Consider the following 26,625-nt stretch of genomic DNA (forward strand, 5'->3'; position numbering starts at 1 on the left):
TCTGTCCCTCTCTAAATAAATAAATAAATACATAAACAAACAAACAAACATTTTAAAAAATGACCTCTGGAACAGGTGGATGTGTTAAAAGCACTGGTGATGAGCACAGATGTCATTTGCATATGAGATGAAGGCAAAGGGCCGCGTGCTTCTCCTTGGCGGGCAGGCACAGGTCTGGCAGGGATGGCAGAGGTCCCAGGGTCAAGTTCCTCCTTTGTGGCTCTGGAAGGCAGCCGGGTGGGATCTCCACCCAGCAGGGGTCGTGGCTGAGATGGGTCATCCCGGAGCCAGAACTGGGAAGGAGAGCCCTGATTTCTGGGGCCTCCTGAAAGTCTCCTGCTTCCTGCTCTTGGCAGAGGAAGCGATCCCTTTCCTAGGTCAGTGCTCCAGGTTGTTCTGGGCGTCCTTCCACGAAACTTGGCCTGGAGCATGCTTCTCCAGGCCTGCCAACAATGCACAAGCATCTAATTCTCTAGATTAAATATCTTTCTGCTCAAAACAGGCAGATTGGCCTCCTTATTTGTACCTGAACTGTGATCCATATTCCCTCAAGTCTTAGGCTCAAATCAGTTTTAGGGGGACCAAAGAATTACAGTAGTCCCCCCTTATCTGAGGGGGGTACATTTTAAGACCCCCCCCCCAGCAGACGGTTGAAACCGCCTGCTGAACCCTATAATTGCTATTTTTTTCCTATACATACACACCTATGATAAAATTTAATTTATAAAGTAGGCACAGTAAGAGATTAACAATAATAATAAAATAGAACAATTATAACAACATACTGTAATGAAAGTTATGTGAATATGACCTCTTTCTCTTAAAATATCTTGCTGTGCTATACTCACCCTTTTTCTTGTGATGACGTGAGATGATAACATAAATGCCTGTGTGAAGATATAAAGTGAAGTGAATTACTCTGATAGAGCGTCAGGCTACTACGGACCTTCTGACGATTCGTCAGAAGGAGAATTATCTGCTTCTGGACCACGGGTGATGGCCAGTAACTGAAAACTGTGGAAAATGAAACTGTGGATGGGGGGTGGGGGGTGGGTACTGTACATTGAAAGCAAATCTTTAAAACTTCTAGAAGAATATGTAGTAGAATATGTTTATGCCCTGAGAATTGGGAAGAATCTCTTCACAAGACTCAAATTTCTAACTATAAAGGAAAAGACTGAAAAAGTTGACTACATTAAAATTTAAAACTTCTATTTGTCAAAAAAAATGAAAGGACAGGCCACAATCTGGGAGAAGATACTGGCAGCACAAAGAAAAGATTAGGGATTGGTATTCACGACATAAAAAGAACTTCTATTTGTTTGTTTGTTTTTTTAAGTTTTTTTTTTAAAAAAAATATTATTTGAGAGGGACAGAGAGAGCATGAGTGAGGGAGGGGCAGAGAGGAAGGGAGACAGAGAATCCCAAGCAGGCTTTTCACTGTCAGCACAGAGCCCGACTCAGGGCTCAATCCCACGAACCGTGAGATCATGACCTGAGCAGAAGTCGGACGCTTAACCGACTGAGCCACCCAGGTGCCCGGAGAATCCTTTTTTTTTGTTTTTAATATTTATTTATTTTGAGAGAGAGAGAAAGAGAGCATGGGAGGGACAGAGAGAGAATCCTAAGCTGATGTAGGGCTGAATCTCACGACCATGAGACCATGATCTAAGCTGAAATCAAGAATCAGGCACTTAACCAACTGAGCCATCCAGGCACCCCTAAAAATACATTTTGATACCAATGGGTAGTAAGGTTGTGACACAAAGGGAGGTTTTTTTGTTTTGTTTTGTTTTTTAACTGATTGTGGGAATATAAACTGCTATAATTCTGATGGAGAACAGCTGGGGTATAGCTAGAACAGCTGGGGTATAGCTACAACCCTAGCTCTATACCCTAGAAAAACTCTTGCATATGTAGATAAATGTATAAGAATGTCTTGGTAGCACTGTTTTATAACAGCTAAAACTGTGAAATAATGTAAACATCCATTAAGAGGAGAACAGCAATCATGGGGCAGTCACACAATGGAGAACTATATTAGCAGTATGAGTGGCTGTCCTGTTCAAGATACGATAGGCTTTGCTATATTAACCTCCAAATCTTAGTTGGCTTAAAACTTCAAGGGATTTTTTTTTTTTTTTTTTTTTTGCTCATATTACATGTTCAGTGTGGGTTGACAGGAGGCTCTGTTCCACACAATCACTTAGAGATTCATGCTGTGGAAGACTTTGCCATCTACAGCTGCATCATCTGAACCCTAGGCCTTTAAGGCCATCATTGGAGGGGAAGAGAGAAGGCCCTCTAGTTAACTGCCTTGACTTGAGCACGACATGTGACTTTTCTGTTCAGCATCTGTCCAGAATCAATTGTATGGGTCTGTAAAGGAGGCCGGAAGATACAGGGAGCATAAGGCGTACTTGACGAACACTGTGCCTCTTCCATGTAGACGAACCATACATGTAATATGAATAGATGTAACAAAGTTTAATGAGGAATCAAACTGTGGATCAATAGAGAGAGCATAATACCAATTACATAAAGATGACAAGCAAAATAATACAACTTTTTTTAGGGATTTGTCCAGTCATACCAAAGGTCTGCAGCAATGAATGAATCAACAAGTCCCATGTTCAAAATGGTGGCTACCTCCTCCAGAAGAAGGGGGGAAGAGATAATGAAAGGGGGACACTCAGGGGCTTCCTTTAGGATAGGTAAAATTTTAGTTCAAAATCTGGGCGATGGGGCGCCTAGGTGGCTTAGTCGGTTAAGCCTCTGACTCTTGGGTTCGGCTTAGGTCATGATCTCATGGCCTCGTGGGTAAGCCCCACGTCAGGCTCTGCACTCACTGTGGTGGAACCTGCTTGGGATTCTCTCTCTCCCTCTCTCTGCTTTTCCCCCATGCGTGCTGTTTCTGTCTCTCTCAAAATAAATAAAACAAACTTAAAAAAACACAAAAATCTGGGTGATGAATCCACAATTATTTGCCAAACCATTTTAATTCCCTTTGTGGAACTTTATTATTACGTAGTAAATTAAGAAACATTGGCTATTAAAGATAACATTCACACTGCCAAGATAAAAAAAAAATCAGCTGTGTAACTTAGCCTGATGAGTAAACATTTTACTTCAGTAGAAAAAAAAAGTGAAATGTATATTGTGCTACAGTACAAGTGGTTTTTACCTGATGCTTATATTAAAGCTATAGTCTGCTGTGCACATTTTTTTAGTTCCTAGTGGCACTAAAATTTAAAGCAATGCACACTTAAGTTTATTAAGTGGTTTAAGCCAATATCCTCAAACACTCTCTTAGTGATCCTACGGCATCTTTCAGATGGTGGACCAGTGTTTTCATTTGTTGAGTGGTGATATATTTAACTGTCTTGGTCAATGCTGGGAAAGAAACTATAAGAATTAATTATAAAACGAAATTATTTTTGCCATGCTTCATGTTTATAGGCAACTATACTGTGCTTAATATTTTATAAAGTAAAGGGAATAGCTATTTGGCAACCTCAAAATGAAAACATATGGGGCACCTGGGTGGCTCAGTCGGTTAAGAGTCCGGCTTCGGCTCAGGGCATGATCTCACAGTTCGTGAGTTCGAGCCCTGCGTCGGGCTCTGTGCTGACAGCTCAGAGCCTGGAGTCTGCTTCGGATTCTGTGTCTCCCTCTCTCTGCCCTGCCCCTGCTCATACTCTGTCTTTCTCTCAAAAATAAAATAAAAACATTTAAAAAAACTAAAAAAAAAAAAAAAAATGAAAACAACATAATAAGAGCTATCCGTTATTATAGTAAAGCATTGCTAAGTGATTTATATACCTTTTTTCTCCTGCTGGTCATAGTAATTTTTAAGGCAAGTCTCATAACTCCCAAATTCAAAAGGATCGAATAACTTTGCCCAGGGTCACATGGTAAAAACGTGGCTGATGATCCAGGATTCAAACCCTAGGTGTGTCTACTGCAGGCTGTGGGATGGAATGAATGCAGGGTGGAAAAGAACCTCAAGAGATCACCAAACCAACCCCTTCCTCCGGGAAGTGCTGTCAACACAGGAAAATTCTGGACTTCCCATCAATGTAAGTTTCCAGTGTAGAGGACCACCTTTCGTATACAATATATTTTAGGTTCCGTCACCCCATGTGTGTGCACCACTACGTTAGGGAAGGAATGAGTTATGGGACCATGATGGTCTGATGGTGGCCACTAGGGTCCCTGAACAGGACTCACTGAGGGTCACCAAGGCACTTTGGTACCCGTGTTCATGCGTCAGCATCCTTCTCCTCTCCAATTAGCCAGTGGCACAAGTTATCTGCCTAGAGGAACACAAATGGCTGCTCATGGCTGTTCCATTCCACTCAAGAGTTCTGCTGGGTTAGAATAGAGAGCTTTCCATGATCTTTCTATGAAATTCAGCCACTGTGGAAGATCGGCTGCCTTAACCCAAAAATACGATCCCAGTAACAAGCCTGTGTGGATGCGTCAGGCTGAAGGAAAATGTGAAGAACACACTGGCTCAAGGCAGCCTTTGCCATAGGGCTTTGTTTAGGCTACTTGGAAGTCTTAACTGAGGCTCTTTCTGTGCATCCAGGGCTCACCAGAATCCAGTACATACGAAGGCTGGTGAACAGAGTAGGAAGTGGGAGGTTGGGGGGGGGGGTCAATATCAGCATGCTCCACAATCACTAAGGGGGCTCCTCTTTAGGGTCCCCAGAGAAGCCAGCCACACTATGATCATGACATCAACAGCAGTCATAACAACAGTAACTGACATTTACCAAACACCCAAATGTCAGGCACTGAAACAGGTCCCCTCAACTAAATTCTCACAGTAACTCCAAAAGAAGGGCATTAGTATCCCCTGACCTTGGCAGCGAGTGGTAGATTTGAACTCACGCCTGCAATTCCAGCATCTGTCCTATTTCCAACACGGCATGGACTGACTCCTATCAGTAAGTGCCCAACCTGCTTAGTTTAGGATATGCTATGGTTTTTCAGCCAATCCCATCCCATCTATTGAAACAGACCTGTTTAATAGAATCTAATCTATGTAACCTAAGTTATTTAACCTTTTCCTGCTTAAGGGGCAAATAATAGTACCTACTTCAAATACCATTATGAATATTAAAAGAATTACTATTTATAATGCTCGTAGAGCATGCCTAATCCACAGCGTTACGTAAGTGGCTGTTATATAAAATTCTCACTAAATAAAGCTTGCCCCTGCGGCATTTGGGAGAATGGCCATATTCTTTCAGCAGAGAAAAACAGGAGCTCGGGAACCTGGGGTGGAGGGAGACTTGGAAGGCAGGCAACAAAGAAGGTTCTTGCTGTGTGTGAGGGTGTCGAAGGAGGATGCAGGCTTCCAGTCTGAAGCCAAAGGTCTAATGTCAACAGGTACTGAGCTGACAACTGAGCCCTTGAGTTCTATCTTCTCCATCGGGAAAAACGATACTTAAATCGCTAATTGTAGAATAAACAGTGTCAAGAGGGAGCTGAACCACAAGATGCATGTGGGGGTGGGGTTGCCTCAACTACGTTCATGTTGAATTCCATCCCAGGAAAGAAAGAATGTCCAGGCATGGTTCTGGAAGCACTGCTGCTCATCAACAAAGAACCACAGATGTTCTCCAAAGAGCCCGAAGCCACCCTGGGCCCTGGCCTCCTGCCTTCTCCCCAGACATCCCAGTGGCACCCTGCACACTAGTTGTGCTGAACCATCTGTGGCTCCCTCAACTTCCCAAGGACTTTCAAGCTCCGGTCTCACCCCACCTAGAGCACAGATGAACGGCTACAGTCTTACTGGCTTTACGGAAGGTCCAAGACCTAGTTTAAGACCAGAGAAAATAAAAATCGTATGGCTGATTCATCCAGTCCCATTTGGTCATGCGGGCACCTACCCTGAGCAAGCCCTTCCCAAGCAGCCACTCCGTCCCAGCACCGAGGCCGGGTGCTGCCCCGCTGCCCACTCCTGCTCTGTCAGGGACAGCACACGGTCAGGGCAGAGTGTGGAAAGATGAAAGGGCCCTCCCGTGCCCCCTACGCCCATTTCTGGAAAAGGAGTGCCTGAGAACATACGCCTTTAGCGTTCTCACAGTCCATAGGGCTGGTGATAAAGAAAGGATTATTGGGGCGCCTGGGTGGCGCAGTCGGTTAAGCGTCCGACTTCAGCCAGGTCACGATCTCGCGGTCCGTGAGTTCGAGCCCCGCGTCGGGCTCTGGGCTGATGGCTCAGAGCCTGGAGCCTGTTTCCGATTCTGTGTCTCCCTCTCTCTCTGCCCCTCCCCCGTTCATGCTCTGTCTCTCTCTGTCTCAAAAATAAATAAACGTTAAAAAAAAATTAAAAAAAAAAAAAAAAAGAAAGAGGATTATTTGTTTGCCGAGTAAGTAAATCTTGACCTTGCTATACATCCTCCCTCACCCGCCAGTCCCCAGTACATTGCCACATCTTCGTTACCCGTTCAGATATACTCACCACCCAAGCCATAGCTTTCTGTTTGCTGTTCCAGCCTGTAGCAGACCTCTGGTGCCAACATGACACGCTCAAAATGCAGCCAGTGCCAAAGCATCACAGCCAGACAGAGCCTGTCACGCCTGTGAGGGTGTCTCTAAAATGTTAACCATGCCCCAGCCCTCTCCCCCAAAATACAAGGAAAAGAAAACCCTTCAGTTAGGGGACAGTAAAAAGAATGCTCAGTACAGTTGCAGATAACGCTTTTCTGTATTAAAAATATAACTTGGGGGGCACCTGGGTGGCTCAGTCAGTTAAGCATCCAACCTCGGCTCAGGTCATGATCTCACAGTTTGTGGGTTCGAGCCCCACGTCAGGCTCTGTGCTGACAGCTCAGAGCCTGGAGCCTGCTTTGGATTCTATGTCTCCCTCTCTCTCTGCCCCTTCCCTGCTCACGTTCTGTCTCTCTCCTTCTCTCTCTCTCAAAAATAAATGTTAAAAATTTTTAAAAATCTTTTCAAGTAAAAAATAAAAAATATACAATTTGGAAGACGTGGCCTGTAGATATTTTTGCTGCTTGTTAATTCCCCTTACGCTAAAAGATAGGGTTCACTCTGATTTACAATATCCACCCCTGCCTACCACCCAATCTTTTTGTTGGCCTCCTTATCTTCCAAGACCCTTCTGACAGGTCCTGGCTGCTGTAGAACTTTCCCTGATTTCTCAAGCCAGAATTGATGGTTGTTTCTTTCTCCAAACACATCTTTTATATATGAATTCTAGCAGTTACACAATTAATTACATTGTAAATACATGCTTGCAAGTTTTGGTTATCCCCACCCCTCCCCCCACCACCCACCTGCTCTCTCGCTCGCTCACTCCAATTACTCACCTACGAGCTCCTTGAGGTCAAGAACCATGTATTATTTATCATTCTATCATTGTGTAAAACACAGTGTTGACAAAAATAATGGACATTTATTAAATGTGTTTGGAATGGATTTTTTTTAACGATTTTATTTTTAAGTAATTTCTACACCCAATGTGAAGCTTGAACTTCTAACCCTGAATCAAGAGTCATATGCCTTACTGACTGAGCCCACTAGGCGCCCCAGGAAGGAATGTTTTTGAATGGAAATTCCCAAATGTTAACTCTCCTGCTTCCTCTTGCCTATCTGATTCCCAGGTTTTATTCAAAGGCATCTCCAATAACTGCTTCTATAGCTACAGTTAATCTTTCATGGTCTCATCCCCAGTGATAGGATTCATCTGAAGAGAACGGATCTGTGACAGGTGTGGTTATTCCTCACCATGCAGCCTGGCAGAGTACTGGTAGAGGGAGGCTGGGTTCAGGACTGAGTTGCTATTCTCTCACAATTCAGCCACCAATGACTGGTAGCCTATTATGTGCCAGGAGCCGACCCCCGTGCGGGGTTCCGGCTTCCAGAGACTCAACGCTGGCTGCCGAGCTTTTGTCTACAGGCCAGCAAATGTGTAAACTCAGGTGAGTCCCCCAAGCCTCTTGGCTTCAATCTCCTTGTTTATGGGACGGGAAACAAGACTGCCCTGCATATTTTGGCCAGGATCAATTGATATAAGACAGTGCATTCTTGATTTCTGTCCTAGAAACTGTTCACGTCCCTAAACAAAAAGCCCAAGATGAAAAAGTTCAGGTGTTGCTGAAAAGTGCTCACCGACAAGGTGCAGAATACAAGACTGAGCTCAAGTTTCAGGCGATGCAGGCGAGCTCAAGGATTCATGGACCCAAGCAGGGGCCAGTTGGGACCTCTGGAATCATTCCTGCCAAAGACATTGTTTCTAAACTATAAAATCTGAGCGACTGCAGGAAGACTGTGTCTTCGCAATTGTTGTAAAAGTCTTGGATTAATGAGACACTCATTCTTGTGCAGGTTGGGAAGGGTTGGAGAGAAAGCACGGCTGCCAGACGAAGAACCAGGAAGATGGATGGGGAGGGGGACAGGGACAGGGCTGTCTCTCCTAACTCTTGGCTGGACTCTCACCCCTTCTTCAGTGGGGAGGGATTTGACATTGACATCAGAATTCAGACGTGCAGGAAAACCTTGTTTTGTCATGTTGAGCTTTATCGCACTTAGCAGGCATTGTGTTGTTTACAAATTGAAGGTCTGTGGCAACCCTGCGTCCAGAAAGTCTCTCAGAGCCATTTTTCCAACTGCATTTGCTCACTTTGTGTCTCTGTCACACGTTGGTTTTCTCGCAATATTTCAAACATTTTCATTATTATTATATTTGTGATGATGATCTGCGGTCAGTGATGATAATTCACTGAAAATTCACAAGATTAGCATTTTTTGGCAGTAAATATTTTCAAATGTTTATTTTTGAGAGAGAGAGAGAGAGAGAGAGAGAGAGAGAGAGAGCATGAATGGGGTAGGTGCAGAGAGAGAGAGCAAGACACAGAATCCGAAGCAGGCTCCAGGCTCTGAGCTGTCAGCACAGAGCCCAACACAGGGCTTGAACCCATGAACCACGAGATCATGACCTGAGCCAAAGTTGGACGCTCAACGGACTAAGCCACCCAGGCACTGGCAACAAATATTTTAAATAAAGGTATGTATATTGTCATTTTAGACATAATGCCATCTCACCCAGTAGACTACAGTAGAGAGTAAACATAGCTTTTATAAGAGTCGGGAAACCAAAAAATTCATCTGACTCACTCTACTGTGAGATTCACCTTATTGCAGTTGTCTGGAACCCAACCCACCATATCTCTGAGATGTGCCCACGTTCTGTATTTGTTGAATTATGATGATGTTTATGTGAATGTTCATAATCATATATGGTCGAGTCCATGGCATGGCTTCCGTCATTCCCAATGAATTCTCTTGTTTCTGTTAATCAGGTTAAAGAGAACCTCCAGCTAATGTTAAAAGTGGAATCTATTCTGGGGCTTTGGGCTGACACCTGTTGCCTAGATCGTGGTCCAAGACTGGCATCAGTGGAGGAGCTGTTTCTCTTGGCAAAAGAGAAGGTCTGTTAGCTCTGGATGTAATACACCTCAACAAAGACATGTGAAAACAGTAAAGTGCTAGGGAGAGGTAAAGTATTGTTATAACAGGGACCATCTTTCATAAGGCCTCTTCATGTCTGGTACGGTATGGCCGGTGATGTGAGGCAAACCAGAGAGACGGGCATGCTCTATCTCCGGAAAAGCATCAAGCATCTGAAGCATGGGTGCTTTCTACATTCTTCTCTCTCTCTCTTTCTTTTCTTCAAATGACAACAAACTGTTCACCACTGGTTCAATTTTAGAGACTATCTTCTAATGTTTTTCTCTCTTAATGTATCATCAGTTGGGGGCCTGGTGGTTGGTTAATTACAGGCTAAAAAAAGGTGCTGCTGGGTTGAAATGACTATTGGCATCAAGATTGAGTGCAAAAATTTAAATATCTGAGTCTAATGGTTAAAAATTGGGCATTTTTTTCCCCTACCATGTCAACGAGCAAAGTTCATGATGAGGACACCTGCTAGACTGATCAATGTTAGAAGAAAATCCTGCAAAGAACCAATGATTTCTTAAGTTCCCTATCTGTCCCAAGGCCACAAAGTGTGGCTCTCTCCGTGGGGTTCTGTGGTCCATAGGTCTGGAGTCAACGAACAGAAATGGTGCTACCAGCCTGTGTGACATTTTGCGGGGGTGGTTGAGATCCCCAGATATTCTAAACTGTGCATCATGGTAGCCACTGATGGTTGTCATCACATCCATCCCCCCTGCATTCTGGCTAGCATCTTATGATGACAGTGTCCCAGCATGTTCATGGTGGAAATGCGCTGGGATGGGCCATGATTGGTCTAAGCTGGGGGCTAGCAAACTTTTTCTGTAAGTGGCCAGATAGCAAATATTTTTGTGTCTGTGGGCCATCTGGTCCCCACTGTAACTATTCCCGTGTGCTGTTGTAGTTGAATGCAGCCATAGACAACATGTACATGAATAAACATGGCTGTCTTCCAGCAAAGCTTTTTTTTATAAAAACAGGTAACAGGCCAGATTTGGTCTGTGGGTCATAGTTTGCCAACTCCTCTAACAGTTGGAATATTAACATTTTCCATTTTCCTCCTTGAACAGATAGTTCTATCTCATCTACTTCCCTTTCAGAATTTAATTTTATATCATATATTTTGATGTTTCAGTCTTATTTATCACCTTGCTATCATTCTTTGTCACAGAAATATGTGTAATAAATTGAATTTAATAACTTTTTGAGCCTTGAGGCTCAAAGTGTCAAAATACATATCTTAAATTGAGTTATCAATTCTGATTATTAAGACACAGTTGATCAAGAACATAAACATACAGTATCTCATAGCATATGAAAACTACAAAATTCAACTTTCAGGGCTCATAAATAAAGTTCTACTGGAGTACAAGAAAACCCCATAAATATATTCCAATTCTGCTAAATAGTAACAAAACATAAGCATATGTTTATTGGAAATACATCTTGCAGTGAGATGGCTTTTTTATTGGTTCCTTTGTGCACAGATGGGTATCATTTGTTATCTGAACGAGATTGTGTTCAGCACTGGTTTTAGGTCTTCTTTTTAAAAAATTAAGCTCTGAGGAAACTTTTCCCTCTACACGGGAATGGAAGCAGTTTGATTTTTGTTGTTGTTGTTTTAATGTTTACTTATTTTTTTGAGAGAGAGAGAGACAGAGTGTGAGCAGGGGAGGGGCAGAGAGACAGAGAGAGGGAGGGAGGGAGGGAGAGAGAGAGAGAGAGAGAGAGACAGAATCCAAAGTAGGCTCCAGGCTCCGAGCTGTCAGCACAGAGCCTGACGCGGGGCTCGAACTCACGAACTGTGAGATCATGACCCGAGCAGAAGTCAGACACCCAAGCAACTGAGCCACCCAGGCGCCCCTGTTGTTTTGTTTTTTATAGCAATGTCCTTCAACTTTGAGCCCCATCTGAGTTATATGCCAAAAATCACATGGCTGCCTACGACCTAATAGTACCTTTAGTGGCCATTCAGGTCCTCCTTTAATTTGATTGAAACTAAAGACGCAGAAACCACCTGACCTACAAAAGGGGTCGCTTCTCAGTTCTTAGGTACGACAACACGTTTGTACCACTCCTGGCCTTTGCCCAAACATCGCTTATACCCTCATATCCTCCACCATGTCTGTAGATCTACTCTTCTCTTTCTAACACATATTTAACTAATGTCATAGCTGAAAACCTTTCTGTTTTCTATGCAACAGGGATCTTAGAAAATTAGAAACTCAAGAATCTTTCTTTCAGGTCACACTTATTAGTCAGGCCTGCCAATTTCGAGACACCACATTGAAGTGTGGAAGATAGGAAACATGGAAGAAACAACAATATCCCCTTCTTAGTCCCATATCAGGGTGGTCACCTGCCTCTACTCTTTCTTGGTCTAAAATTTCTATCTTGCAGCTCTGGTTGCATTGTGTCTACTGTAGCAGATCTGGTTCTTTAGGTTCTGTTTTAAGCCATAAAAATGAATTCTGGATGACTTCTGTGAAAAGGTAATTCAATGGAAAGATCCGGTGGCTTAAAGAATTAAGGGGAAAGTTGAACATCCAAGACTTGAGGTGGCAGGACGAGGGCTCTCACTAATGGGAACATCACCCCTGGTCAACATTTGGGACGTTGTCATGTTGGGATGACTCAGCTCTAACTGTCCTCAGTCGATGTGTTGCTCCACCCAAGATTCAAATTCCCAGAGAGGATCAGATTGGCATCGTCAGGGTCATAGGCCTGCTTATTGAGGTGGTCCATCTACCAACGTTTCAATATCCTAGGGTTTCTTTTCTCCTCGCTTTGCCCAAATCAATGCCTGCCTTACGACTGCAACCCGAATTTCACCAAGTGCCACCAGCCTGTGGGAAACACATATATAAGGTCATCTTAATAACAATTCCCAACGGTACGGGTTCTGTGTCTCCTCCTGGATGAAGCAGGACATCAGCCTCCACCCACGGTATGTCTTCTAGGTGTTTTTTGGAGTTCTCGGGAAGTCTTGCAGGAAGTCACTAGTGGTGCGTCCCCCTTCCAGCCCCTGCTAATGTCCAGTTGTAGAGAAACCACTGGATTTCTGCTGCCAAGTCCTGCTCTCCTGGGCAAATGCCAAATCACTGCCCAGCTCCCCTCAGTGCTACCAGAGACAATAATCCTTCTTGTGCTTGAGCTTCTGTCCTCAAAGGACAATGCCTCTCTCCCCATGTCTATATCATACATTGTGCCCTAGGCTGCAGAGCAACACTGTTGAGTCCCATGTTCCATGGTGAAAACGGCTTCTTTGCTTCTGCCTGTGGCTCCCTCTCTCTCAGGGGCCAGGCTGGACAATATATGATGAGGGGTCCCATTTTACTTCTCTCCTTTCCACTTCCCATCTCCCATTATCCTGCCCTCCTTGAAGGTCCCGTTCTTAGTTAAGGTTCCCCCCCCCCCAAAAAAAAGAACCAATAGGAGATTATATCCATCTATCTATCGATCTATCTACCTATCTACTATCATCTATTGAGAGAGACATTTATTTTAAGAAATTGGCTCATAGGACTATGGAGGCTGGCAAGTCAAAAAAACAAAACAAAAAAAACAACTCTTTAGGGTAGACCAGCAGGCTGGAGACTCAGGGAAGAGTGGCTGTTGCGGCCAGAGACCACAGGCCATCTGCTGGCAGAATTCCTTCTTCCTTGGGGAAATCAATCTTTTTTCTCGAAAGGCCTTCAACTCAGTGGATGGGGCTCACACATGATGGAGGGTAATCTGCTCTACTCCAAGTCTACTGATTTAAATGCCAATCTGATCTAGAACATATCTTCACAGCAACATCTGGACTATTGTTTGACCAAATACCCAGCGAGCGTGGCCTACCCAAGCTGACACATAAAATTAGCCATCATAGCTCCTTATGTAAACACACTAATAAAACCCATGGTTGTCAGCCTAATAATGTATCCTAAATGCTCATTGTGAATACTGCAGATTTAATCAAAGCCTACTAAACTTTGTATATCAAAGTAAATCTTTTTTAAAACCTGTTAGAATGATGTGTTCAGAGGCCACTGGTTTACCAAAAATAGCTCAAAGATTTAGTTCATGCTCTTAATGTTCAATGTCACACAATGTCATAGTCTGTATCTTCCCTAAAAATGCAGGCTTTCGGAGATTCAGTCAGTCATTCAACGGATACAGTACCCACTCGACCCTGATGGCACAGATAGGATGCACGTTAGAGTGACACATCTCAGGTAAGTGGGGCTGTGAGGAGCCCAAAGGGCCAACGGGAGGGGAGTGCCATGTGGTGGCATGGGCTGTGAAGCTACCGCACTTGTCCTCCTTCCCTGATGTTCCCTCCCGTGTCTCAGTCCGTCCTCACTGCTCTGGCTGTACAGGAAGTGCAAGTGTGCACGTCAAGAGGAACTGAAATCTACACTATCCCTTTAACACCGTCTGGGAGCACAGGCTGTCCCCTGCTTCTGCAGACTTAAAAATAGGGTCCAGGTGGCTGGCTGAGCAAGGAGGCCTGCCGGGCAGCTGAAGGAGAGGGGCCCAGAGGCTGCATTCCTGGGGAGATTGTAAGGAGACTCCTGAACTTGAGACTGACAAAGTGACCTTGGCTAGCCACTTGGTCATTCCACATTTCAGACCGCCCTGCCTCTAAAACGGGGCTAACCTCTTGCCCTCCCTCAGAGTTCTTATGAGGGTTACATGAAATAGTTCATCTGAAAAGGCAAATTCAATCCCATGCCCTTAGCAGGCACTCTTGATATATTTGTTATTTAATCTATTCATAGTAAAAAATCAGTGACCAGAATTTAGATGCGTAGCTTTCACTAGGGACAATTTATAGTTTTCCAAATTCCCAACTGCCTCATGATTCAGGTCACTCTGACAATGATTAGTCTGAGTGCTGCAGTCATAGTCTCTGTGGAGATCTGTTACAGACAGGCTGCTATCTGTAACCTAAAGTGCCCGTTATATGGGCCTTCAAAATACAAGTTCCCTTTGACGGGTCCGTTTTCCCTGGGAAGCTGGGTGGTTTTAGCTCTGTGGCAGAAAGCAGGGTGCTGCTGGGGGAACAGCAACACTGAGGTGATGGGCGAGAGGATTTGGAATGGGAAGGCGAGAAAGGAGCACGTCCCAGATCTCATGTTTGCTTTATGTACACCTGGTTATAAAAGCACATGCGTAAAATGTGGGAAATTTGGAAACGTATTGGAAAATAGAGGTAAGAGAAAAATGATTTATCCATATGCTATCTCCCAATGCCAATGTTAACAGCATTGATAGTGTATTCCCTTTCAGTCTTGTTTCTTTTATTATACGGCAATTATATTGTACACACATTTTTCATTGTAGTTTTTTCTAATGTTTATTTATTTCTGAGAGAGAAAGAGAGCGTAAGCACGCTCGGGGACAGAGAATCTGAAGTGGGCTCTGTGATCACAGCAGAAAGCCCCATGGGAGACTCGAACTCCCCAACCGCGAGATCATGATCTGAGCTGACGTCGGATGCTTAACCGACGGAGTCCCCCAGGCACCCCTACATTGCAGTTTTTAATATAATGTTTTAATGTAAGAATTTACCCTTGTAAATTTGTATTTGCTAATACAATGTATACACTACTTTAAAGGCCTCATCATAATCTATTAAGTTGAATATGCCCTAATTTTCTTCCACTGTTCTGCTGTTGGACATTTAGATTACTTCTGTTTTTGTATTACAAATAATTCAGCACACCTCATTTTTGTGCAGTATTCAAAAATGAAATGATGGGGTTCAGGGGCTTGGACATACTAAAGGCTCTTGATACGTGTCGGTAAAAGATAATGCCCATTTCGATTCCACCAGCAATGGATAAGGGTGCCTTTCTCAGTCTACCATCATCAACACTGAGTAGAATGGTGAAAAAAAAATCACTAATTTAATGAGGAAAACAAAACTACTTGAAGCATAAAATCTCTACCCCCTTGCATTCTAGCAAAGTTCAATATTTTCCAAATATTTGCTCCCTTGTGAATGTCTTTATCATACGATGAGAATTTTTAATATTACTGTATCTTCCTCAGGGATATTGCAAATCCACTGGGGTATCTCTCAAACATACTGTGGAGTTTATACCAAAAGGTCAGTAATGCTAGTTTATGAATCATGTGGACTGTGTGACGGCCCAAGGAATAAATGATCAGATAGAAGTAAAGGATATTCAGCTCCAAGTGAAAAGAAACGAAGCCTTAAGTTGTCTCAGAAAAAAACAAAGCAAATGACACAAGCATAATGAGGAGATGTGTTTTGATTTCGATTCCAAGGATAATTTTTTTTCTCACTCCCTGACAACAATCTCCCAAATTGGTCTGTGTTAAAGATAATAGCACAAAGTGACAAAAATCAGAGAGAACAATTTTTATAATGAAGCAAAGAACTAGGAAGCCAATTTGTTCCCAAGGAAAATAGGAGTGTTGTTCTTGAATCAATTTGACCGCAAATGACAGTGGCTGATAAGCAAGGTCTGGGCTCATTCTGAAAGTTTTGTTTCCTGTAGAAGTTCTTAAAATGCAACTACTATTACATCCTTATTTTTAGTGTTTGGATAAATCTATACAAGAAGTTGTTGAGAAGATCAATTTACATATATATATATATATATATATATGACAGAGGGAATGATTCAGTAGTATCCGATTGGCTACATAATCTCTAAAATAAGTAATCCATCATTCATTCTATAATAAATTCATCTAAGGTTTGTTAATTTCCCAAAGTTAAAAATTCTAAAGTGACAATAAAAATATATTTTAATGCAAAACTTATGAAGCAAAAGAACGGATGATGAACTAACCAGCATCATAATTATAGCAATGACCATTAAAAGGGAATTTTCATTTAAAATTGAAATATTTTTACTGTAATAAATAACCAAACAGAACACTAGGACATGAGACAAAAAAGAAGAAAGGTGAATTTACAGATTCTACTATTTTTACAGAGACTAGACATGATTTGGGTCCTCCCTGATGAACCCTACATTTCTAATCCAAATCACTCATTTAGAACTACACCAGAGACAGGCTCAGGTGCCTGATAGTCATTTATTTCTGATGCAATTTGTTAATTTTTTTGCATAAATGTCTACCCTCGACTCTTAGCCCCTTAATTTTTTGTGGACCAGAATTCTTATCATTATAGTCATTCATGGCTCCATATGCATATGGTATAGCCACTGGATAAACAGCTTGAAATTAAACCAATGCAACAAAAATGAGATTAATTTACATAGGAAGGGAAAAAGCACATCATGGCCAGTGGGCAGTGAAAAATGGGTCTAAATGCGGCCTCACCAAAGTGCTCACCTCTGCAATGTCACAGAGCTATCAACCATTTCACTGAGATTTCACACACACACACACACACACACACACACACACGCACGCACGCACGGAATGTGTTCTTCATAGATTTTGACATATACAGTGGTTTTAAATCTCACTGCTTGACTGTGAATCTACTGGAAGAATATCCAAAATAAAACAAATCACTTCTAGACCAAGAGGTGAACTTCAGATTGCCCCAGGAGTAGAGGAACCAATGAACAACATGGAGGGAGGCACAGTGCCCACGATGCCATCCCCCAGCATGACACCAGCTTTTGCCAGGTAAAATCTGTATTTAGTCTCCGTAATCTCTTGTAAACTATTTTTTTTTTCCTGTTTCAAGAAACTGGACAGGCTTTAAAAGCTGTTACTAGTCAGAAATTTTTCAGACATGATTCAAGTCACAGTGGCCCTTAAATGCTTCACATGATGAATTTAGCTGTGTCTGTTGTGTGGCAATGAGGAGTTACACAGCTTGTTAGTACATCAGAAAAATAAACTCTTCTGGGGCGCCTGGGTGGCGCAGTCGGTTAAGCGTCCGACTTCAGCCAGGTCACGATCTCGCGGTCCGTGAGTTCGAGCCCCGCGTCAGGCTCTGGGCTGATGGCTCAGAGCCTGGAGCCTGTTTCCGATTCTGTGTCTCCCTCTCTCTCTGCCCCTCCCCCGTTCATGCTCTGTCTCTCTCTGTCCCAAAAATAAATAAACGTTGAAAAAAAAAATTAAAAAAAAAAAAAAAAAGAAAAATAAACTCTTCTGAGGCATCCTTCAAAATGTAAAAAAAAAAGACTGTCAGCCCACAGGTCATACATCTGAGGTGCTTTGACCCAGGCATACTTCTCTACCACATTGGGCCTTAGAGAAATTTCTAGAAGCAAAAACCTGCCACATGCATCACGGATTTTTTCCCTAAACAAATTCCTACGATGAACTTGAAGAAAACAGGGAACAAGCTCCACTTTTTCATCTCCTTTGATTTCAGACAATATTATTACAATCCTAAGACTCCCAGAAATGTCCCCACATGACATTACACAAGATTAAAACAGAAAGATTCCCAACTTCTCCTCAGGATCCTCTTTCTGCCAACTTTGATTAAACAAGTGTGGGTGTGTTCTATCTGTGCTAGACGCACTGAATGTGGATGACTTCTCAGGAATCCCCACCCTTCTTTAAAAAACTAATGGAACAAATTTACATTAGTTTTTTGGATATCTTTCAAGGTATCCCTTCTACAAATGGTTCTTTATTTTCTGGTGTCCTTTTGAGACTCAGGGAGTTGTCACGCGATGTTGACACGAAAATGATGCAAGATTCAGGTCAATGGGGTCACCTGAGCCTCCTGCCTCCTCTTTAGGTGGCTCGAAATATAAAATGGAAATTTAAACTATAGTCTTATAAACCATTTGCTGCCCCATTTATGGTTCATTTTTCAATATCTGACTATTTCTTGAGACAATCTAGTATAAATGAAACAGCACAGCATTCAATCGGCAGACTGGCTCTCAAGGCAAGGTTCTTCCATTTATCAGTGATATGATCCCGAGGCAGTATAGAACTCACTTAACATCACTACTGTTTGAGGAAAGCAATGTGCCATTCGATTGGAACTGGTAACAGACCCATACACACGACTTGGGGTGGATGTGGGGTTGAAAGGCTGTGATTGCAGGTTTTATTGCTATTAGCTGTTGAGTAAAGGCGGCGATTTTTCTGATCCACCAAGAAGAGGAAAAGAGAAAAATTGAAAAGAAACAAGATCGTGCAAAAGCTAGTATTTCCTGCTGTGTGGAGATGAATACATGAAGAATAGTACGGAATAGCGTATTTTGATGACTGCTAGAGTCTCAATGCTTTGAATTTCAATGATGCCACAACCTCTTGGGGATCAAACCCGAATTCTTCACCTAAACCGACCTAAATTCTACATGCCCTGCAAGAGGGCTCTGTCCCGGGCCCTCCGCACACCTTGTGGGATCTTTTTGGCTCATGGCACACCCTGTCCAAGAGTGCCCTGTGATGCCTCTTCCCAACCTGAGTACCATCTGGGGTCCCCCTGTTTTCCAGAAAAAGAATGCCCCAACACTCTCTGGATCCCTTCTCTTTAAAATTCCTGAAGTCTCACCTGTACCATGCATTTGGCTGCTTTGGAACATTGTCCTGTTCTGTTACTCAACCCACAGAGATGTGCGTGTCTCCTACATGCCGGGCTCTGGTACTCCAAATGGAGTTGAAGGTATTGGCCACAGACTAGGCTGGTCACGAACACGGGTGCGGCACTGTGGTGCCGTGGCAGGTGTTTGAGCCCAATGCTGTGTGACACCCGCCCAGATACACAGTTGTGCTATCCGGCCACACCACACTCTTCTACTCCTTATTGCTATCACCTCCTGGCCTGCTAGTTCCTCCTCTTTGCTCAATGAGATTGTGTCACCTGGGTCACCATCATGCTTCTGCCACCAACCTGGTCACTTTGGAATCCATATGCACCTGCCTTCTAGTCCCGTGGCTTCCTCAGCTAGACCTCAACCTCCTATGCCCACGTTCACCTCCCGACGGATCCACTTCAGAGACCACTAATTCAAACATCTTTTCCGGCACACAAAATTTTCTCTGCTAAATACCCCCACGGTCACAGTTCTTCAACTTTACCAGGGACTTCTAGCTGACTGACCTCTTCGTTCTCTTCCCACCATTTACAGCTCCTTTCTGACTTTCCTTCCTTCACCATCCAGATTAGTCTATCGTTTTAATTTCTACATTTTAAATATCTTGAACTCCGTATCCTTGCATCTGTCCCAAAGTTCTGAAACGCGCACCCCCCCCCCGCCCCCCCGCCACCAATCCAGGAAGAGCCCGGCCGTCTACTTTCCCCGTGTCTACATATGTGAGGTTGAGCACGGCTGGAGCAAAACACACAATGATCCCGTTGGTTGGAAGTACACAAATCAATGATTAGAACCCAGCTCCAAAGCCTGGGTCTCCAACTTCTGTTGCACATAATCTCTTCCGACAGGCAACTCTCTTGTTATCAGCACTTGACCTTAACCCAACTTTACCGAGAAAGGGAAGGCACAGGATGTACCTCTTTGCATCATCCACTCTCAATCGTAGGCTCACATACAACTAAAGTCTCCTCCTTCTCTTTGTTGCCACAGAGCTTCTCCTCCTCCTACCAAGGAGCTGCTATATGGAGACTCGGATGGATTCCTTGCTCTGAAAGTCATACGCAGAACCTGGGCAGCACCCCACCCTGGGTAATGAGTGCTCAACAAACCCCATTTGCATTCAGTTGGTATCTCTGGTATCTACAGCTCAGAGACAGATTCCCTGGGGATCGATCCCAAGGGTGCTTGGCAGTCATCCGCAGTAACTAGCTTTACGGGAAAATGCTGGGACTTGATACGTTAAAGGATGGAAGTGAACAAACGAAGCAGGAAGGAAGAAGGAAAAGATGAGGGGGGCAGGGGCTCCTGTGTGTGTTCTTGGGACGGGCCAGACCCCATCTTGCTCACGGCGGGAGGCATTATGAAGGACGCAATGAATACGAATGTGCCTTGCAGATGCTGGGATCAGCAAAGATTTAAGAATTCCAAAGGACAAACGCCAGACCCTGGCTCATCAGGCTTACCGGTTTCCAAATACTCAATGTATCAAACAAATGCTCTGCCGGTCACTGAGGGAAGAATAAAAATACGTGTCCCCGTGAGACTCCACGCTAGCCATTTCCCTCACGTGGAGACCATCATCCCCACCCCACTTTCACGTTAGCATTGCTTTTTCATCTTTTACCATCCTGCCCTTATTTCTTGTTTCCTGGGAAGCTTTCTCCAAACCCAGCTCTAGCTGGCGGCCCCGTGCTCTGTGCCCCCGCGGCCGAAGGGGTGACTGGTCGGGCCGGACAAGAAGCGTCGCCCTCCCTCGTTCTCTCTGTGAAGGGCGCGTGGTGTCCCGTGCACCTGGGCCATCTCTCGACTGCACGCGGTCAGGACTCCCGTCCTCCCAGCCGGCCTCTGCTGCTCCCACCCGGCTGAAGGAAGACGGGGCCACCAGCGGGCCCCTGACGAGCCCACTCGGCCACTCACCTGGCCTGCTGGCAGACGCAGCAGATCCACACCTTCTCGTGCTTCTGGTAGGAGCAGCAGCTCTTGCAGACGTTGAACTGACAGTCGGCACACCGGCGCTTGGTGTTGACCAGGAAGGTGAAGGGCGAGCAGCAGCGCATGCAGCAGTGGTCCACGAACTTCTGGTGCTTCGAGAGGATGCTGCACTTGTTGCCTTCCTCGGCCAGCTTCTGCTTCATCTCGCTGGGCCAGCAGGTGGGGGGGGGGGGGAGAAGAGAAACAGCGCATCCGGTCAGGACGCTCTCTCCGTAAAGCACCCCCCGCCCCGGGACCCCCCACGGGCCGCGCCGCCCTGGACGACCTGCCCTCCAAACGACAAACTCCAAGAGACCAACTGCTTGACGCGATATCCAGAGAGGAGCCCTACTGGTGGATTAATTCTTGCGCACTTCTGCGAGTCGCATTTTCTACGAGAAAGCCCAAGAGCCTCATTACTTCTATTTCAGACAATAGGTTGAGATACAAATTATCATAAAACTAAGCACATCCTTGAAAAATAAAACCTTTCACTTAATTAATGCCTTTCTAAAGGAGCAGGAGATCATCCATGCTAAAACATTAATTCTCACAACAGCCCTGCTGGGAATACGATAAATGCAGCCCCGGTCCTCTTTAACCTCCCCTGAAACTAACGCACCCAGGGATTTTAAAAGCTTTCAAATCGATGTAAGTCAATAAAGCTTCCCCGGGTGATGGGCAAATCCCAAGCACTGCTGATTCAGAACTGGATCAAAGACAATCCTTTCTTCCAAAGAGCTCACGGTCATACTGGGCACACGGCCAGCCGTATGAATGCAAAACACCATGCTGCCTGCCTTTCTGTCTACACTCAGGGAGAAGGAAAGAGAAGCTCGGACAGGCAAGGATGCCCCCAAACAGGCCGAGTTACCTAAGGAAAAACTGACCGCAAGTAGCCAAGTTACTGTGACCTGGCAAATTTGAGTGGTTTTCCTGCCACAAAAGTGGATGCCCACAAACAGTAACAGCAAAGTACCTCATTTTTCCACCTTCAGTCTCTGATGGTGCAGTTCATTCCAGATAAATCTACGATGTATGTGGCAAATACTTTCTCCCGTCTTGCACTTGTCTTTTCTACATGCCATATGGTATCTTTCATCATTTAGAAGTACTTTCTTTTTCTATAAACCTCTCAGTCATACAGCCCCTGCAGTGGGTTGAATGGTGGCCCCAAAAAGGTATGTCCGTGCTCCCACCACCATAGCCTGAAATGTGCCTTATTTGGGGAAAAGGGTGATGTAATCAAGTGAACAGTCTTGAGGTGTGGTCATCCTGGATTACCCTGGTGGGCCCCGAATCCAATGAGAAGTGTCTTTATAGGAGACACACAATGGAGAAGACAATGAGAAGATGGGGCTCAAGTCCTCAACCGTCTTGGCCGGTAGGCTGCCTCCCCAGGCCCACCACCAGCCATGATGCTGTCCCATCTCTGCACATCCAGGCTTCCTCCTGACCCCTTTCTTTCCAGGGGCCTCCGTGGCCCACCTGACCAGAAGCAAATTCTCAAAATCCATGGCCTAAATGGTGAACAATGGCTGCGTGGATAGGAGTTGCCCTTGCCTGACACATTAGGGATGGGAGTAAATTAACCAGGACACAGGTAAGCAGAAAGGACAAATATTAGAATTACCTGTATTCCACTACTCAGAGCTATTTTAGGTATCTACCCTCTCTCTCCCTTCTCCTTCTTCTTCTCCCTAATCCCCTCTCTTTCTGTTGCCTCTCTCTCCCTCCCCTGCCTTCTTATTTTAAAATGGTATCATAGGGGCGCCTGGGTGGCGCAGTCGGTTAAGCGTCCGACTTCAGCCAGGTCATGATCTCGCGGTCCGTGGGTTCGAGCCCCGCATCGGGCTCTGGGCTGATGGCTCAGAGCCTGGAGCCTGCTTCCGATTCTGTGTCTCCCTCTCTCTCTGCCCCTCCCCCGTTCATGCTCTGTCTCTCTCTGTCCCAAAAATAAATAAAAACGTTGAGAAAAAAAAAATTTTTAAATGGTATTATATACACTGTTTTGATCTTGAAGCCTAGGAAATGGTCTGTTTTGTTTCGATTTTCAAGAATGCTGGCATAAAGAGGTTCACAGATTTCTCTCACGACTTTAAGACCACCGCTATATTTGTAATCATGTCTCCTTTTCTTTCCAAATATTGCTTAGTTGACCCTAAGCTTTTTGGCCTTTGATCAGTAAGTTGTGAGGTCTATTTATTTTATTAATTTAAATGAAGGACTAGCATTTGGTTGCTGGTCTATGTTGCTTATTTATTTTCCGCCGCAATAAAGTCTAGTCTCACCTTTACCACTTCTCCCTTCTACTGGTTTTGAGTTTGCTCTATTCTTTTCTTCTTTCAATTGAAGTATAATTAAAATACAATATTATGTTAGTTTCAGGTGCACAATATAGTGATTCAACAATTCTATACATTAATCACTGCTTATCATGTAAGTGTGCTCTTAATCTCCTTCACCCATTCCCCCCCCCCAACCCCCGCCCCGCCACCTTCCTTCTGGTAGCCGTCAGTTTGTTCACTATAGTTAAGAGTCTGTTTTTTGTTTCTCTTTTTTCTTTGTTTGTTTTTTAAATTCTACATATAAGTGAAATCATATGTTATTTGTTTTTCTGATTGACTTACTTCAGTCACCATTACACCTTCTAGATCCATCTATGTTGTTGCATATGGCAAGATCTCATTCTTTTTTATGGCTGAGTAATATTCCATTGTATGTAAATACCACATCTTCTTTATCCATTCATCTATCAATGGACACTTGGGCTGCTTCCATATCTTGGCTATTATAAATAATGCTGCAACAAACACAAGGGGGCGTGTATCTTTTCAAATTAGTGTTTTTGTTTTCTTTGGGTAAATACTCAGTAGTGGGATTACTGAGACATAGGGTATTTCTATTTGTAGGTTTTTGAGGAAGCTCTTTACTGTTTTCAACAGTGGCTGCTCCAGTTTGCAATTCCATCAACAGTGTACGAGGGTTCCTTTCTCTGCACATCCTCACTAACACTTGTTATTTCTTGTCTTTTTGATTCCAGCCATTTTGACAGGTGTAAGGTGATATCTCATGGTTTTGATTTGCATTTTCTTGATGATTACTGATGTTGAGCATCCTTTCGTGTGTCTGTTGGCCATGTGTATGCCTTCTTTGAAAAAGTGTCTATTCAGGTTTCTGCCCATTTTTATGGGCAGAAATAGATTTTGTATTATTTGTTTTGGGGAGTGTGTTGTTAACTTCTATCTGTATTTTGGATATTAACCCTTTGTTGGACATATCTATCATTTGTTAATATCTTCTCTCAATTCAGTAGGTTGCCTTTTTGTTTTATTGATGACTTCCTTTGCTATGCAGAAGTTTTTTTTATTTTGGTGTAGTCCCGATAGTTTAATTTTGCTTTTGGTTCCATTGCCTTAGGAGACATATCTAGAAAAATGTTTCTATGGCCAATATCAAAGAAATTATTGCCTGTGGTCTCTTCTAAGAATTTTATGATTTCAGGTCTCACATTTAGATCTTTAATCCATTTCGAGTTTATGTTTGTATACAGCATAAGAAAATGGTACAGTTTCATTCTTTTGCATGTAGCTGTCCAGTTTTCTCAGCTTCATTTATTAAAGATACTGTCTTTTCTGCATTGCATATTCTTACCTCTTTTGTTGTAGATTAATTGACCATATAAGTGTGGGCTCATTTCTGGACTTTCTATTCTGTTCCACTGATCTATGGGTCTATTTTTGTGCCAGTACCCTACTATTTTGATTATTACAGCTTTGTCTTGAAATCTGCGATTGTGATACCCCTAGCTTTACAAGACAAGACTGCTCTGGCTATTTTGGGGTCTTTGGGGGTTCCATACAAATTTTGGGAGTATGTGTTCCAGTTCTGTGAAAAATGTTGTTGGTATTTTGATAGGAATTGCATTAGACCTATAGATTTCTTTGGGTAGTATGGATATTTTAGCAATATTGATTCTTCCAATCCATGAGCATGGAATATTTTTGCATTTGTGTTGCCTTCAACATCTTTCATCAATGTTTTGTAGTTCTCACCTCCTTGGTTAAGTTTATTCTCAGATATTTTATTATTTTTGGTACAATTTTAAATGGGATTGTTTCTTCTTATCCTGCTACTTCATTACTACTGTGTAGAGATGAAACAAATTTTTGTATATAATTTTGTATCCTGAGACTTTGCTGAATTCATTTATCAGGTTTTTTTTTCAGTCTTCAGGATTTTCTGTATATAGTTTTTTCCCTAACTTCTAAAAAATAAACCTTAAAAAAGTAAAACACACTTACTTTTAATAATTTAACATATTTCCAAATATATGGCTTTTGTTATTGATTTTTACCTTTACTTTTTTTTTACATTTTTATCAGAGAAGAGGGTCTGGAAGAAGTGAATTCTCTGGTACTTGTTAAGACTTGCACGATAGCCTACTACAAGCTCAATTTTTGTAAAGTCCATATGTGTTTGAAAAGAATATTTATTCTCTATCTATTGAGAATAAGACATTAAATTCTCCCATTATAATTGTGGATTTACAATTTCTCTTCAATTCTAGTTAATTTTTTATGTCATGTTTTTTAAGACTATAATGTAAGGTGCATCAAGTTTCATAAATGTTATGTACTTAATGAAATATTCCTTTTGTGATCACACACAACCCTCTTCATCCCTAATAATGCTTTTTGTCTTAAAGTCTGTCTTATATTTATAGTCTATATTAGTTATTTTGTTAATATTTTAGATTTTTTAAACTGATGGTGTGCCGGGGTATATCTTTTTATGCCTCTTCACTTTCACCATATGTATCATATTTCAGATTGGGATATTATAAGCAGAATGTAGCTGAATCTTCTTTCATACTGTATGAGAATCTCTTTTCCCATGAAAGTGTAAACCATTTATATTGAGATTACTAATACATTTGGATTTATTTCTACTGTTATATCTACTGTTAATTCTATCTAATGTTATTTGTTTCCTCTTTTTCTCCTTTTCTCCTTTCTATTACATTGATTTTCTTCATTGTCTTTGCTTTCCCAAGAATGATCTGGCATTTTATGTTCTTTGTTACTTCTTTTAGTGGTTAACATGCATATTGGGATTAACACCTACTGTTAACAGCTTTCCCCTCATCAACATCGTGTTAATTCCCTCTAATGGTCTATGTTATTATTGAGAGTGTTTTGGTTCGATCTTGATTTGTAACTGCAAAAATTATTCTTAATATTGTTCAGCCATAGTTTTAGCCACCCCCCCGTGATGCAGTCTGGGACCTGCTCTCAGACAAAAAGCCCTGAACACAGGAAATTCTGGGGCCATTTCCTTCCTCCAAGTGGCAACATCCCTCTCGTACCTCTTGGATTTGGTTGCAAATGGGGTGCTGTGCAGTAAATGGTTTTGTGTTGTGCCCAGAAAGTATACTTTTTATCTGCAAGAGGGTTGGTCCAATAGGAGATTACTCTGTCCATACCAGAGGCAGAATTCATTTACTATTTTTTAAGTTGACATTTGTATAGATTTATCCACATTTACAGATTTCTTTGTCCGTCATTGCTTCTTGCCTCTGATGTTTTCTCTCCTGTTAATTTTTTTTAATTGCTGAACTTCTTGCAATTCTTCCCACAAGGAAAACGCTAGCAAT

General features: G+C 43.0%; 1 protein-coding gene across 5 annotated transcripts in view; it reads right to left on the reverse strand.

Annotated features, from left to right (window-relative positions):
- The window catches only part of LOC123575777 (myosin VIIA and Rab interacting protein), a 372,974-nt gene that overhangs the window by 197,615 nt on the left and 148,734 nt on the right, over positions 1-26,625 (reverse strand). For 4 of the 5 annotated variants that reach the window (XM_045436470.1, XM_045436469.1, XM_045436472.1 and 1 more), the window contains exon 3: positions 20,916-21,137. The exons of the other annotated variant lie outside the window; for it this stretch is intronic. In XM_045436470.1, coding sequence (XP_045292426.1) covers positions 20,916-21,137 — 222 coding nt within the window. The remainder of the gene's footprint in view (positions 1-20,915; positions 21,138-26,625) is intronic. 5 annotated transcript variants of the gene reach the window in all.

The sequence above is a fragment of the Leopardus geoffroyi genome, chromosome C2 (genome assembly GCF_018350155.1).
Source record: "Leopardus geoffroyi isolate Oge1 chromosome C2, O.geoffroyi_Oge1_pat1.0, whole genome shotgun sequence".
Classification (NCBI taxonomy): Eukaryota; Metazoa; Chordata; class Mammalia; order Carnivora; family Felidae; genus Leopardus; species Leopardus geoffroyi.